The 16,033-nt window shown below is 35.9% G+C and overlaps 1 protein-coding gene across 3 annotated transcripts; it reads right to left on the bottom strand.

The window, feature by feature from the left end:
* Window positions 1-1,751: 1,751 nt before the first annotated feature.
* Window positions 1,752-16,005, bottom strand: LOC140861101 (calcium-dependent protein kinase 1-like). 3 transcript variants are annotated; one of them, XM_073264106.1, is made up of 8 exons: window positions 15,729-16,005; window positions 14,569-15,433; window positions 5,966-6,109; window positions 5,680-5,832; window positions 3,658-3,773; window positions 3,407-3,574; window positions 2,442-2,666; window positions 1,752-2,316 (listed from the first exon to the last, which is right to left on the bottom strand). In XM_073264106.1, the coding sequence occupies exons 2-8, from the start codon at window positions 15,350-15,352 to the stop codon at window positions 2,185-2,187; spliced, it is 1,722 nt and encodes a 573-aa protein (XP_073120207.1). In that variant the 5' UTR covers window positions 15,353-15,433; window positions 15,729-16,005; the 3' UTR covers window positions 1,752-2,184. The 3 variants fall into 3 exon arrangements, with proteins under 3 accessions (XP_073120207.1, XP_073120205.1, XP_073120206.1); XM_073264104.1 differs by having other exon boundaries at window positions 14,569-15,455; window positions 15,729-16,004; XM_073264105.1 differs by having other exon boundaries at window positions 14,569-15,436; window positions 15,729-16,004.
* Window positions 16,006-16,033: the final 28 nt, after the last annotated feature.

The following is a 16,033-nucleotide window of genomic DNA, read 5'->3' as shown; positions in this document are numbered from 1 at the left end:
TCTCACATAATTATTTTTTGTTTTAAATATAAATCGAGTTGATCCATGAATCCGTGCACTAGCTCAAGAAAACCTACTCACTTTCGGAGTTTTATTTTGGTAAGTTTTTTTTTTTTTATGCTTTCAACAATATTAGTTTGCTAATCTTTTAAGTATGGAGTATAAATATTGATATGATATTGCAATTTCTATATAGCAGATGGAAATAATTCCTATTAATTATCGCGTGGGATAACAAAGCAATAGTGCATCTCTGATCTCTCTAGTAATCATGAACGCATGTGTATAAATAATAACAAAGCAACATTAATGTCAAAAATAATAATAATAATAATAATAATAATAATAATAACAAAGCAACATTGTTCATATAGATCGGAGTGATTTTATGCTGAACGAGTTCCAACCACATATGCAACTTTCTCAATACTCTCAATATCAGTTGCACTGATAGGACAAGAAAGCCACACGAATGCTGATTCAAGCCATTGGTTAACCAACTACGCTTCCAACGTAGACAAATAGCTACTTAGTCGGTGGCACAGTACGAAATCACGAGGGCCAGATGGTGCTCGTGTTTGTATTGAAGATCATTACTCATTAAGTTAGTGTATGTTACATTTTGGGGAACTAGTCGCAATTAGAGAGAGAAAGTTTTTGGTAATGTACAGAGGTTTGGAGATAGGGATGTAAACAAGTCGAGTCGAGCTTTTGAATGTTCAAGCTCGGTTCATTTATAACCGAGCTGAGTTCGAGCTTATTTAACGAATATATTCATGGCTCACAAGCTTATTCGACTTTTATCGAGCCTAAACGAGCTTAATATATTTAAATTATAAATTTAAATATTTATTAAATTAATTTAAAACTAAATTATATATTTGAAAAAATATAATATTATTATTAAAATTTGTAATTTTATTATAATAAATTAATTTTTATAAATTTTTCAATATTTTTCATAAGTAAAGTGTAAATTTATAAATTAAATATCAATACTATTATTTTTTCGTCTAAAAGATGACTTACGAGCTTGTTAACGAGCTTGTTCACGAGTAACGAGCCTGTTAACGAGCATGTTCACGAGCTAACGAGCCGAATATTGTAAAGCTCGAGCTTGGTTCTTTTGCCTTAACGAGTCTCATTAAACGAGCTCGAACGAGCTTTTAACGAGCCGAGACCCGAACAGCTCGCGAACTGTTCGGCTCATTTACATCCCTATTTGGAGATTCATGAAATCAATACAGATTCTTCACTAACAATACAAGCAATCGACTGTTCGGCTCATTTACATCCCTATTTAGAGATTCATGAAATCAATACTGATTTTTCACTAACAATACAAGCAATCGCTCATAAAAAAAAAAAAAGATTGCAGCTACCTCGGATCAATTGCTGCAGATGCGAGGAAACTACTTGTATGTCACCATTATATCAAGCTTAATTATATTCATTGCACGAAAATTTAGTTGCTCATAAACTTGGCTTTTTTTTTCTTTCTTTTTTCTATTTCTCCCCCCTCATTTCCCCCCTCATTTCATTGGTATGGGAGGATGTGAATTCAGGAGGCTTTGGTTAGTAAATCATATAATATATTATTTGTCTCATTCTTAACAAAGTTACAAGTTTACTGAAAAAAATAATAATAAAAATAATATTTAATAAAATAAACAAATACTTTAGTTTATATTTTAATATTTAATTTGCCGAAATCCTTTAAAGCTTTTTTTTTTTTTTGAGAGGAAATGCAATCATTATATTAAATAATGAAATCCTTGGATACAACAACGGAAAGCCATGAAGGCAGAGCGCAATTAACCAACTCAAAATTAAAACTCGAGGCATGCGCAAGCAGAGAGTCCATTCCAAGCAGAACAACAGATGCTGGGGAATTTTTAACTGTGAACAAAATCCATATTTGAACCAATCAAAGGTTCAAATCAAGGACAATAATCAAAGGGAATTTTTCTTTTTCCTGTCTTCAAGAAGGTATTCTAGATGCAACCAGAAAACAGTCAAAAACCGAATCCAGATTCGGCCCCGAGAAAACCTGAGCAAGGCTGATGCACAATGACCAGGACTTATACTGTACTATACAGCTATAGCATCACAGCCTTAGAAAAAGGATCGAAAATGAATGAGAAAAGAATGGAGCTACCACAAAGGGGTGCGGCGTCTTCAAGGCTATGTGAGTTTCAAGGCATCCCTAAAGTTTATGCTGAAACTGTTCTCCAAGCTTCGTTTACCACCTCCGCCAGCAACCGGGTTGCCCTTTTGCATCATGGTAACAAACTCGTTGTAATCAATACGTCCGTCCTGAAAAATAGTTGGAGAAGCCAAGTTGCAGGTTAACTTTAGTTGAAAAATGCAGCACACAACTCCCACGAAACACATATTATATTTAACTTAAAATAGCACTCTAAAAAACATTATGAACTAACATTGTCCTGGTCAACTTCTCGAATCATCTCTTCAAGGCGGGAATCATCGAAACCATACTCCTGACACACGTGTTGAAGCTCATCTGGGGTGATATAGCCACTTCCATCTTTATCAAAGTATGAGAAAGCAGCAAACAGGTGATCCTCTCTCTCAATTTTGTTGAAATGCAAAGTTGCGGCTACAAACTCTCCATAATCGATTGTTCCGCTGTTATCAACATCAGCCTGCGGTATCGGAAAGTGGGACAGATTACATTCGGAATGATACGGACGATTCGAATTATGACACTGAGGTCGATGTATTTAAGACATACACACAAAAGGAACATTTTCAAATAATAATAATAATCTGCTGGATGAGAAAAGATGCAACAGACCGTTGACTCAACATTTTCAAATAATAATAATAATAATCTGCCGAATGAGAAGAGATGCAACAGACCGTTGACAAGAGTCAACGGGGCAGGCGAGTGGGTTTTTTAGGCCCATGATAATAACCCAATCATTACTTATCCATCCCATTATTTTGAAGCATTACTTATCCAGCACATTATTTTGAAGTACCTAACAGGTTTCACGTCTACTTTAGCCCACCCCAGTTGTTACGAAAATAGCTTCCCCTGGTTATAAATCGATCCAGTTATTAACAAACAAAACCGGATCGAAAACCAGGTTGAACCAATAGGGTTCAAATGGGACAGTCATTACAGATGTAAGCAGGTTTTCAGTTATTAATTTTGGTTCACACACCAAATACTCCCAAATGTCATCCAAAGCTCATAAACCACTCAGCGGAAGTTAAGAACACAGGATTGTGTCAAAAGAAAATATGTTCTCTTGTTAAAGTCATTCCCTTCTTAGTTAATTTCAGTTCAAATCTCAAACGAGAGAGATCATCGAATGTATTAGAACATATTATTCTTCAGTAACAAAAATCAAAGAAAACTTTCTGGTTTAATACTTACTGCCTGCATTAAATCATAAATCTCAGATTCATTTAGATTGGCACCAGCTCTCTTAAGTCCAGCTTTGAGCTCTTCAAAAGTGATTTGGCCACTATTATCTGCATCTATCATTTTGAACATTTGTTTAAGACCAGCAATTTCTTCTTCAGATAACGACTCTGCAATGACCTGAAAGATACAATCCCACTCAATATACATAGCGCCATCAGATGGCATATTTACTATGTTTGCATGTTGATAGTAAAACTTACTCTAAGAGCCATTTTCTTTAGTCTGTTCATTGCCGAAAATTGTTTCAGGCGGCTTAAAACTGCAGAGTCTAGAGGTTTATCTGGTGCCACGCCATCAACTTGAACCCAAGGGTGACCTAAAATAATCCAATAGACACAGACACACAGTAAATTCAAATTGATTTCGCACTGACAGATACCGAATCTTTTAGCTTGCATAAAATAGCAAATGAAAATAATTGCCTATCAAATATTTATAAAGATCTGCATTTATTTTCATAAAAATTTGGCTATGTTATGAACTTAAATAGCAGAGCAGATTGTTGACATGAGGAATTATTTCTTCAATTGAAAAGCAAATGGTCCGGCCTGTTTTAACTAACCTATATTTACTTCATTGGATCACTGGTTTTTTATTCTAAAAATCATATCATAATATTTTAAAATGATGGGTTCTAGCATGTACTATCTGCTAATCTTTTATAAAATCATTGGACTAGGAGTTCACCCTTGTCGAGATTTCAAATAATGTAGAAAATTTTTGAGCTTACATGATGCTGATCACAATGGAAGGAGAATTTACTATGTGTTTCTATCTTGTTACACAATAAATCATTTCTATAGAAGATGTAATGCAAGATGAAGCACATTTAAAAGGAAAAAAAAACAAGTTAGGAAAGTAAATTAATTGCCGAGTGGTAAAAATATGACATCAATTTAAATAGGTTTAGCTAACACCATGATATGCTCCAGCAATTAAAATAATATATTTATTTCTGGATTTATTTTGTCATTCTAAAAGAGTACCTGAAAATCATGATTTTGGAACAATAGCATGCATTTTACTAATTCATTCAATTATGCCAAAGGCCTAACTATTGAACTCTGAATTTCCATTATCAAACTACTCCTCGGGGACTCTAAACCCGGGATTTTGGTGGCATTCCTCTTCCTCGATCTTTCAAGAATACACTATACCTACCAGTTCATGTCCTAAACTGAACGACCAAATAAACTTGATACTTTCCCTTATTATTCTTTGTTTGATTCTCGATTTCTTCACATTGTTGATAGATTTTGATGCTACCTATGTAGCCTTTATGACTCATGCTAGGTCCTTAATTGTCAACAAGAGTATTAGTCGACTCAGATCAGTGGATGATTGGTCCTTTCAAATGACTGACATGGGTGGAGAAACTCAACAGATTTAGGGAGCCAATATTGAAACAAATCACATAAACTTCAATCTTTTGTTTGATCAGCCCCTCCTCATACTCTATATGAGGGAGCCAATATTGAAACAAATCACATAAACTTCAATCTTTTGTTTGATCAGCCCCTCCTCATACTCTATAGGGTCCCCCTAGTTCAAGACTAGAATGGTTCGAATCTGGATTGGATCAATTGATCCGTTATCCAAGATTTTGAGGGACTTGAACAGTCTCGTTCCTTATTGGAATTGCCCACTTAATGTTCCAAAAGTGGAATCTTAGGAAAGTAATTAGACAGCAAAGATGAAAGATGGGTACCAAATTTTTTTTATAACTAATGATATCAGGACCTAAGTGAAGTTGTGGATTAGGGCTATAATTAGATTGATTGTTTATATTTGCATATTTCTAGCCCATTACATATCAAGCTTATGCTGATTGAGGGTCATGCAATGCTCTTATTATCTTAGGACCATTTCTGAAGCAATTACATTTATGACCTTAGTTCCTTTTTTTTTTCCATTTTTTACTGTTGCCATAATAAAAATTTTAACACGGGAAATATATCCAAGGGTATTTAGGACATTTCATTCAAATTAGACATTATAATCCAGCATTTCACAATCAACAGTTGCATCCAGATATTTATGAACAAAAATACAATATCCAAATTCCAAACACAAAATTCTCCAAAAATAAGTAGGGATAATTAAAATATTAAGTTTTTTTTTAAAAAAAATCCCTGGATCAGAAAAAAAAATCATATGAACTTGAATGATCTCAAAATGTCGTAATCTAAACAATTAGAAAATATTCCATAAGAAATACTCACAAAGGACTTCGTGAGCACTTAATCGTTGTCTAGGGTCTCGAACAAGCATTCTCCTTACTAAGTCTTTTGCACTTTCTGATATACTTGGCCAGGGGTCTGATGAGAAATCAAGTTCGCCATTCAGGACTTGTTCAAATATTCCTTGCTCGGATTCTGAAGTCCAGGCAATTTATGATTAAAAAGTAGAAAAAGAAAATTCATGTCAGGATAAATCTTGTTTTCGTGCTCTTGGTCGGACAAAATATGTGGCTATATTTAAACAAATGAAAAAAACAATAATTCTTACCAGCCCAGAAAGGTGGAACTCCACTGAGTAAAATGTAAACAATTACTCCAGCACTCCAGACATCAGCTTCTGGACCATATCGCTTTCGAAGAACTTCAGGTGCAACGTAATATGGGCTGCCTACCACGTCAGCAAACTTCTCTCCTGAGAAAAGTAAATTATTAACCTACTGGAAGAAACACTGCAAGGTTTACTGATAGGGAAACTACAGCTCTAAATGACTGGTTAATAAATACACAAAACTATCACAATAAAGCATTTCACTGCAGCTCCAATCCGGATCATGTTGGTTTTCTCGACAAACTTTATCAAAATATGGATGTAATTATTGATTTTATGCTTCAGTAATTTCAATTAAATTAAGAGTGCAATCTTGTTCTTTTAGTGGAGTAGAATAAGATTAATAAATTATCTTGATTAATCATGAGTTGATTAGATCAAATTAATTTATTGGAGCTTATTTTAATTGGGTCCGATCAGGTCCCTTTGGTGGCTCAAATATAAACTCAAATAAATTATATGAGTTATAATTTATGGAACTCGTAGGAATAAATTAATATGATTATAGTATCTTTATCTATGGAAAGTTTGAATTAAAACTTTACCGATACGATAAGATTTGATACGATTGATAATCTTTTAATTTATGAAAAAGAGATAATTTCATTCTTGAATTTTATCTTATCTTTCTAGACTACTTGATAAAACGTAGTCTGACAGAAAGTTGTTCCCACGTACAATTTTCCTACGATTGAGTTTGAGAGAACACCGGAGAAGGCCTGGAGGTTTGAAGCGTTGAGTTGCAGTTTTGTTGCAGACAAGACAACGTAAAGCACACTTCAAAGGTAATCTCAATTCCTTTGTGTATAAATTAATTAATTCGTGTTTAATACGTGAAACAATCATGATCCTGTTTTATGAGATTATTGGAATCACATAAAATTAATTTTTGTGATTCGATTTTCTCAGTCTTGGCTAACATATGGTATCAGAGCCACGGGTTTTGATAGTGTTTTGCGTATTTCGAATTAATTAATTTAGTATGCATGTTTTAGTTTAAAGCGGTGTTAGATTTATGTGATTATGGTTTGGTTGAATGAATATTTTTTTTGAACAATTTATGGCCCTAGATTTTGGTGAAATTGTATTTCGTAATTATCGAGTCTGTAACCAAGGGGGTGGATTACGACTCCATGTTTTCCCTTGTTTGTTTATTTTATTGCAATTTTTATTGTAATTTTTCGGATTGGAGCTCTCTGAAATGTTTTGGATCAATCGGAGGGGCAATCTGCAATTTTCGTCCAAAGCAACTAGGGACCAGAGTGCATCTTCTTCAACAGTTCGAGGGCCTCTCCTGCAATTTTCGAAATCACCATGGAAGCTCCAGATTTGAAGGCAGAAGCAAGCCAGCCGTTACTCTAACTCGGGAACCCTTCGCACGGCCGCATAAGATCGACGGCTTGGGCTGAAACATGGCGGCGTGACCATCGATTTTGCTGGATCGGAGATATTTTTGGCTGCTGTTTCGGTTTCGAATCGGCAGAGAAGTCATGGTGATATCTCCGTATATGGCGCAGCGACGAGCTGTGTGATGTGCACGACTGTTTCCGGCGAATTCCCAAGGTCACGGCGGCGGCTAGGCGGACATGGCGGCGGCGTGGTTAGGGCTGAAGGAGAGATCCGGGTCGGGTTGCGGGTGTGGTTCATGGACTATCGGGTCGTGGGCTATAACCGGGTCGTAACTCATGGATTTTTACTTTGGGCCTTGGATTATTGTTTTGGACCAAGATCTGGGCTGGATACAAAAGCATTTAAATTGGAGAATTGGACCATTTTATGGTTCAATTAATTTATTTGTATTTATTGTATTTTGTGTCTAGGATGGGCCATAAATTTGTTCTTGTTTAATTATTGCTTATTGCTTTAATTATTATGTGCATTATATGTCATTCATGTATCATGCCATGTAGATTGCATAAACACTGTTTTAGGTACTATATTGTCATGCATAAAATAAGATTTTATTTATTTTCTATTTTTATATATAGAAAATAAATTTTTGATTAATAATTGAACTATTTTATGAGTTAAAATAGTTAGGATATTATTAATCGGACAAAACTCAAAATTTTATTTATTTTCTATTTTTATATATAGAAAATAAATTTTTGATTAATAATTGAACTATTTTATGAGTTAAAATAGTTAGGATATTATTAATCGGATAAAACCAAAATTATTTTTCAAAAATATTAAGTGTGAGGGGTGTATTTTATATGAGCCCATGGTCTTCCTTATTAGTCCATTAGTAAGAATTTGTGTATGCCTCGTGCCAATTTTCATTGGTCTCCCTATAGGAGGGCTGCACTGTTTCGGTTACTTGATTGGACCCGACATGGTGATAATTTTTTAAAGTAAAATTAATTTTGATCACCCTATAGGTGACATAATTAATTAAGTACTTGAAAAATAATCAATATAAGGGTATACACTTAAGTCAATAACATTGTGAGATATTCCTATAGAATAGTCAAACAATGTATTTTTTATGGCCAAAGATCAAGCAATACAAAATTAATATTGCATGAGATGCTAGATATATTGAATTTAGTGGGAGGGTCCCAGCCTAGCTATAAATCGTGTTTACTTTTCCTAAAGAAGAGTATAATTTGATTTTGGAGTTTTAGGTCATTGTTGTGTTGTAGTAGTTTTTGGGTCTACTAATGCATTTTTTTTTCATGCATAACACATGTCATTTTATTTATTGTATGTGTTGCTCATTTCATTTATTTTAATTTCAGAAAAATGTCTTCAAACTCACTGTCACTGTCCATGCTTTTAACAAACAACCAACTAGTTGGGGAAAATTACATTGATTGGAAACGCAATTTGATGATTGTCTTAACTGCGGAGAAACATAAATATGTGCTTACTGAACAATGTCCCTCGGTGCCTACGGCGGAGTCCACTGCTGCACAAATGCAGGCTTATGATAAGTGGGTCCGTTCTGATGAGATGGCTCGTTGCTACATTTTGGGATCCATCTCAAATGTGTTGCAACAAAAACATCAGAATATGAAAACCGCGGTAAAAATCATGGAAAGCCTTCAGGAAATGTTTGAGCATCAAGGACGCCAGGCACGTCAAGCAGCCATTAGGAGCATTATGAACATGCGCATGAAACCTGGGATGCCCGTGAGAGATCATATGCTTGCATTGATCGGTCAATTCAATGTGGCTGAGGTTTTAGGGGCTGAAATCAAATCAGAGACTCAGGTTGACATGGCACTTGAGACTCTCCCTGAGATGTTCTCACAATTCAAGGTTAGCTATAATATGAACAAGCTAAACATGTCCCTGACTGAGTTGATGAAGGAACTCCAAAATGCTGAAAGTGTTCTTAAAACTCAAAGTGGTGATGCACTTGCTGTTGCTTCTGTTGGACCATCCTATTCCAAACCGAAAGGTAAATTTGGAAATAATAAGAGGAAGAAGCCCAACAAGAAGGGTCCACAGCAAAAAGCAAAGAAAGTCAAAATAGATGGCAAACCCAAAGGAAAATGTTTCCATTGTGGAGAGAAGGGTCATTGGAAGAGGAACTGCCAAGGATACCTAGCTTCCAAAAAGCAAGGAGGTGGTGAGTTATCATTTATTGAGTCTTGTTTAGTGGTTGATTCTACTGATACTTGGATTGTAGATTCTGGAGCCACTAATCATATATGCAATTCATTGCAGGGGTTCCAAGTAACCAAGGAGCTCAATGAAGGGGAACATACTCTTAGAGTTGGCACAGGAGCTGTGGTATCTGCAAAAGCTGTTGGAGTCGTTTATCTTTATTTTCAGAATAATAAACATTTGGTTTTGAGAAATTGTTATTATGTTCCTGACATTACTAGAAATTTGATTTCTGTTGCTTTATTGTTTAGACAAGGATATTTTGTCCATTTTTCACAAATGGTGGTTGATATTTCCTTGAATAAAGCTCCTATATGCAAAGGACATTTGAATAATGATTTGTATGTCTTAAAACCCATTGACAGCTCTTTGTATCACACGCAATCCAACAAACGAATAAAATTATCTCCCACTAATGAAACTTATTTGTGGCATTTGAGGCTTGGTCATATCAACCTTAATAGGATTCAAAAGTTGGTAAAGGATGGTCCTTTAAGTGATTTAAAGGTGGAATCCTTGCCTGTATGCGAATCTTGTTTGGAGGGTAAAATGACTAAGAGGTCCTTTAAATCTAAAGGACATAGAGCCAATGAAGTTTTGGAATTAGTGCACACTGATGTATGTGGACCAATTAGTGTTCAAGCTAGAGGCGGATTTCAGTACTTCATCACCTTCACTGATGACTACTCTAGATACGGTTATGTTTACCTAATGTTCCACAAATCTGAAGCTTTTGAAAAGTTCAAAGAATTCAGAAATGAAGTGGAAAAACAATTAGGTAAGAGCATAAAAACACTTCGATCAGATCGAGGTGGTGAGTATCTATCCAGTGGCTTTAGAGCATACTTATCAGATAATGGGATTTTATCCCAATTGAGCGCACCATATACTCCTCAACAAAATGGTGTCTCGGAAAGGAGAAATAGGACTTTGTTGGACATGGTTAGATCCATGTTAGGTTTCTCTACGCTCAGTACATCTTTTTGGGGATATGCTATTCAAACTGCAATATACTTATTGAACATGGTTCCTTCTAAATCTGTCTCTAAGACACCCCTAGAAATGTGGAATGGGCGTATACCCAATCTAAGACATATTCGGATATGGGGATGTCCTGCGTATGTGCTCAAGAGAAAGATGGATAAAATGGAATCTAGATCAGAAGCATGTGTGTTTGTTGGATATCCCAAGGGAACGAGAGGATACTACTTCTATAGTACTCAGGATAAAAAGGTATTTGTGAGCACAAATGCAACCTTCTTAGAGGACAAATACATAGAAGATCGTGAATCAAAGAGTAAGGTTCTTTTGGAAGAGATTATTGAAACATCATCTACTCCAGAGATCCGCACTGAACCTACTCAGTTTGATTTCACATCTATACCACCATTAATCACTGTTTTTAGAACAACTGATATGGTGGAAGATAGTGTTCCTATTGTTCATTCACCTCACCGTACCGAAATGGAGAATGAGGCACATGGTGAAGAAGACAATTCAAGGAACCAACAATCGAATCCAATCAACCAAGAACCTCCACAACTTAGACGTAGTGGGAGGGTCATCCGACAACCTTCTAGATACTTGCTCTATGGAGAGTCCTTAGAGGCAGTTTCTATTGAACAAGAGGAGGATCCCATTACGTACAAAGAAGCTATGGAGGATATAGACGTTGACCAATGGAGGAGTGCTATGGACTCAGAAATGCGATCCATGTACACTAACTCTGTCTGGGATCTTGTAGATATGCCTGAAGGGGTAAAACCTATTGGGTGTAAGTGGGTCTACAAGAGAAAGAGAGGAATAGATGGAAAAGTAGAAACCTTTAAGGCTAGATTAGTAGCTAAAGGTTTTAGCCAACGAGAAGGAATCGATTATGAAGAAACCTTCTCACCTGTGGCTATGGTAAAGTCTATTCGGATTCTCTTATCCATTGCAGCTCATTTTGATTATGAGGTGTGGCAAATGGTCGTCAAGACAGCATTTCTAAATGGAAATCTTGACGAAAGCATTTATATGATGCAACCAGATGGTTTTATCCAAAACGGTCAAGAGCATAAAGTATGCAAACTTAAAAGGTCTATTTATGGACTTAAGCAAGCGTCTAGATCTTGGAATATCAGATTTGATCAAACTGTGAAGGATTATGGTTTCGATCAAAATCTTGATGAGCCTTAAGAAAGTTTTAGATGACAAGGTGATTTTTCTCGTGTTATATGTGGATGACATCCTACTGATTGGAAATGATGTGGGGGTGATGACATCTGCTAAGAGATGGTTGGCTCAACATTTTGATATGAAAGACTTGGGAGAAGCAAATTTTGTTCTAGGTATCCAGATCCTTCGGGATAGGAAGAACAGGAGGATTGCCTTATCTCAAGCTTCATACATTGATAAAATATTGGTGAGATATGCAATGGAAAATTCCAAGAAAGGTCAAACACCTTTTAGACATGGAATTCACTTGTCCAAGGACCACAATCCTAACACTCAAAGTGAAACAGAATACATGAAAAGAGTTCCATATGCTTCGGCTGTAGGAAGTCTTATGTATGCTATGCTATGCACTCGACCAGATATTTGTTATGCTGTTGGGATTGTTAGTAGATATCAGTCAAACCCAGGACCAGAGCATTGGACTGCTGTAAAGCATATTCTCAAGTATCTTCGTCGAACTAGAGGGAATATGCTTGTTTATACAGCTTCTGAGTTGGCACCTGTGGGATATACTGATTCTGATTTTCAAGCTGACAGAGACTCTCGTAAGTCTACATCAGGATCTGTGTTCACATTGGGTGGTGGTGCCATTATTTGGAGGAGTATCAAGCAATCTTGCATTGCTGATTCCACTATGGAAGCGGAGTATGTGGCGGCTTGTGAAGCAGCAAAAGAAGCCGTTTGGCTGAAAAAGTTTTTGCTCAGCCTCGAGGTTGTTCCTTCTGCATCAAATGCCATTACTTTATACTGTGATAACAGTGGTGCAGTGGCAAATGCAAAAGAACCCAGAAACCATCAACGTGGAAAACACATTGAACGAAAGTATCACTTAGTGAGAGATATCGTTCAACGAGGGGATGTGACAGTGTGCAAGATAGCATCTGCTGAAAATCTTGCTGATCCGTTTACTAAAAGCTTACCTGCTAGAGCTTTTGAGGAACATATTCGAAATATGGGAGTGTTGGACATGTCTCATTTACTCTAGGGCAAGTGGGAGAAGAATGTTTAACAGTATTTGCCCATCGAGTAATTTCTCATGTATTATGACATTTTGAAATTATAATAATGTTTTATTTATTTATTCTTAAATAAATTGTTTTGAGCAATGCATATGTCCATTGAATTGTTGTATTATTATAAATTGAGTGTTTATGTTGTTAAACACAGAAAGATTCAATTTATAATTCAATTCATATTTTTAATGTCCACGATCGGAAAATAAATAGGGACAAATTATTTTGACAAGATCGTTTCAATTTTATTGAAGTCTATCTTTGGCTTGGTAATAAAATTGGAAATACATTTTGATGTATTGGACTGGACCACGTGAGATTTGAATTTGAATTGACCATACTAATTCAAATCCACTAGGTTATCGTACATAGAACCTTAATCCTGAGCGGGTAATGAACTTTGATTACTAACTTGAAGTTCTTTGAGACATCAATGAGTGAGATCAGACCATTGATCAATATCTCGATGTTTTGGGAACTAAAGTGAAATAACAAAGAACATATATTCGCAAGATGGAATCCGTCACCTACATGATCATGAACTCACGAGTTCTTCTAAAAGACAGTAAAATCTGAGCTCAGTAATTCAATATTATTTGTTGAATTAATTATGTGATGCGATCACATGTGACTGTCAAATAGAAGATGAGGGTGAGTGGTTATGAATATCTAATATAGGCAACATGGTCATGGTATCCTATTTTAGATGTTCTAGTTGATCGACGGGGGTGATATGTTGGGTCGATCAATCTAAGGATGTAATTATTGATTTTATGCTTCAGTAATTTCAATTAAATTAAGAGTGCAATCTTGTTCTTTTAGTGGAGTAGAATAAGATTAATAAATTATCTTGATTAATCATGAGTTGATTAGATCAAATTAATTTATTGGAGCTTATTTTAATTGGGTCCGATCAGGTCCCTTTGGTGGCTCAAATATAAACTCAAATAAATTATATGAGTTATAATTTATGGAACTCGTAGGAATAAATTAATATGATTATAGTATCTTTATCTATGGAAAGTTTGAATTAAAACTTTACCAATACGATAAGATTTGATACGATTGATAATCTTTTAATTTATGAAAAAGAGATAATTTCATTCTTGAATTTTATCTTATCTTTCTAGACTACTTGATAAAACGTAGTCTGACAGAAAGTTGTTCCCACGTACAATTTTCCTACGATTGAGTTTGAGAGAACACCGGAGAAGGCCTGGAGGTTTGAAGCGTTGAGTTGCAGTTCTGTTGCAGACAAGAAAACGTAAAGCACGCTTCAAAGGTAATCTCAATTCCTTTGTGTGTAAATTAATTAATTCGTGTTTAATACGTGAAACAATCACGATCCTGTTTTATGAGATTATTGGAATCACATAAAATTAATTTTTGTGATTCGATTTTCTCAGTCTTGGCTAACAAGAAACACTGCAAGGTTTACTGATAGGGAAACTACAGCTCTAAATGACTGGTTAATAAATACACAAAACTATCACAATAAAGCATTTCACTGCAGCTCCAATCCGGATCATGTTGGTTTTCTCGACAAACTTTATCAAAATATGGAGGTGGTCAGCATCCTCATTTCTAATCCAGAAAATGCCAAACGCAATAAAGAGAACAGCACAAGCTAACAAGAAACATGCATCTCTTCAATAGCAACTTCACTATTAAATCACACAATAGAGTTGATTAGCATACCTGGCTTGAAGAACATCGACAACCCAAAATCAATTGTTTTGAGAAGCGATTCTTCCTTTTGATCAACAAAAAGAAAATTTTCCGGCTTAAGATCACGATGCATAACACCCAACGAATGACAAGCTTCTACCACTCCAACAATAATCCTTGTAAGTTCGGCTGCCTTCCGTTCCGTATAATGCCCACGTTGTATTATCCTGTCAAAAAGCTCTCCCCCCGCACATAACTCCATGACAACATGAACGGCGTTAATATCTTCATATGCCCCCTTAATGGATATAACGTTTGGGTGACCAGCCAAATGGTGCATTATTTGAATTTCCCTTCTGACATCCTCCACATCATCATCAGTTAATAACTTCCTCTTTGCAATGGATTTGCATGCATATTCCTTCCCTGTCGCCTTCTCAACACAGAGGAATGTTATTCCAAATTGCCCCTGTCCTAATTTCTTCCCAATACTAAAAAACTCCTTCAAATTCCCAGTTTTCCGTTGTAAAACCGAACTAGTCCGAAGTCCTGCACTAGTATTCCTCTTCATATGCTTCTTTGGCTTTGCGGGTTGCTCCTGTTTTGTTTCCGACTTCGGGATTGTCACATGTTCCGGTGGTGTGCTTTGAACAGGCATTGCTAATTCGTGCTCTTTTGGTGTCTCGCTTTTAACATTTTCTCCATTGACTGAAGATTCTGTAGCATCTGGCACGCGAGATCGCCACATGGCAGCAGAAACCGATTGAAAAATAGCATTCTTTGATATGCTAGGTCCAACACAAGTATTCCCCATCTATCCGCAAACTAAATAATTTCTTCTTCAAAGTTCCTCGATCTCCACCATCAATCTAACTCTGCCACCGGAAAGAAAGCCCTGCTGAAGAAAGAAGATCCACCTTTTGATCCATATTCAAAACAAAGTCAAAATTTTCCTTTTTCACTTCAAATCCACTATAATAAATGCATAAACACATGCAACAACATCACGATTGCAAAGAGAAGATCAAAATCAAATACTTTCAGCTCACTAGAGATTGCAAATCAGTTCATATAGGATAGACAGCATAATCTCATCCACACAAGCACACATCAAAATTCAGGATATCAACCATGAATACCCAATTCAGGCATCAAGAAAATCATAAAACAAGATTGGGAAACTGTCAAACCTGCTCGAATTCAAAGGGTCCAAACTATTGACAAAGACAGCAAAGAAACAGTGAGCAAAGAGCAAAGCCCGTCAAGAGAGCAGCGGAGTAATCGTCCGTTTCTTTAGAACATGTTTTTCTTGGAAGAAATGGTACGGTCAAAGACTGAAATCGAAGCATATATGTGCAGGCTGGCCGCCTAGAATACACACTGGGAAAAAAAAGTTGAGATCTTGATAAGAAGCAGGTCAAAACCGATCCATTTCTTTGGTGGGTTCTTATTAATTAAAGACTTTAATGTGTGTGTATAATAATTATTAATATTT

Source organism: Henckelia pumila, chromosome 4 (genome assembly GCF_033568475.1).
Source record: "Henckelia pumila isolate YLH828 chromosome 4, ASM3356847v2, whole genome shotgun sequence".
In the NCBI taxonomy this organism is placed as follows: Eukaryota; Viridiplantae; Streptophyta; class Magnoliopsida; order Lamiales; family Gesneriaceae; genus Henckelia; species Henckelia pumila.
The sequence above is the reverse complement of the archived record's forward strand: the minus strand, read 5'-3'. Positions and strand labels throughout refer to the sequence as shown.

What these genes read in the sequence shown, in the direction of transcription:
- LOC140861101 (XM_073264106.1), bottom strand. Translation starts at nt 15,352, where the DNA reads ATGGGGAATACTTGTGTTGGACCTAGCATATCAAAGAATGCTATTTTT. An exon ending in AGTTCCACCTTTCTGGGCTG is followed by an intron (nt 5,833 to 5,965) that starts GTAAGAATTATT and finishes CCTGGACTTCAG; the next exon opens with AATCCGAGCAAGGAATATTT. An exon ending in TTTATGATTTAATGCAGGCA is followed by an intron (nt 2,667 to 3,406) that starts GTAAGTATTAAA and finishes CCGATACCGCAG; the next exon opens with GCTGATGTTGATAACAGCGG.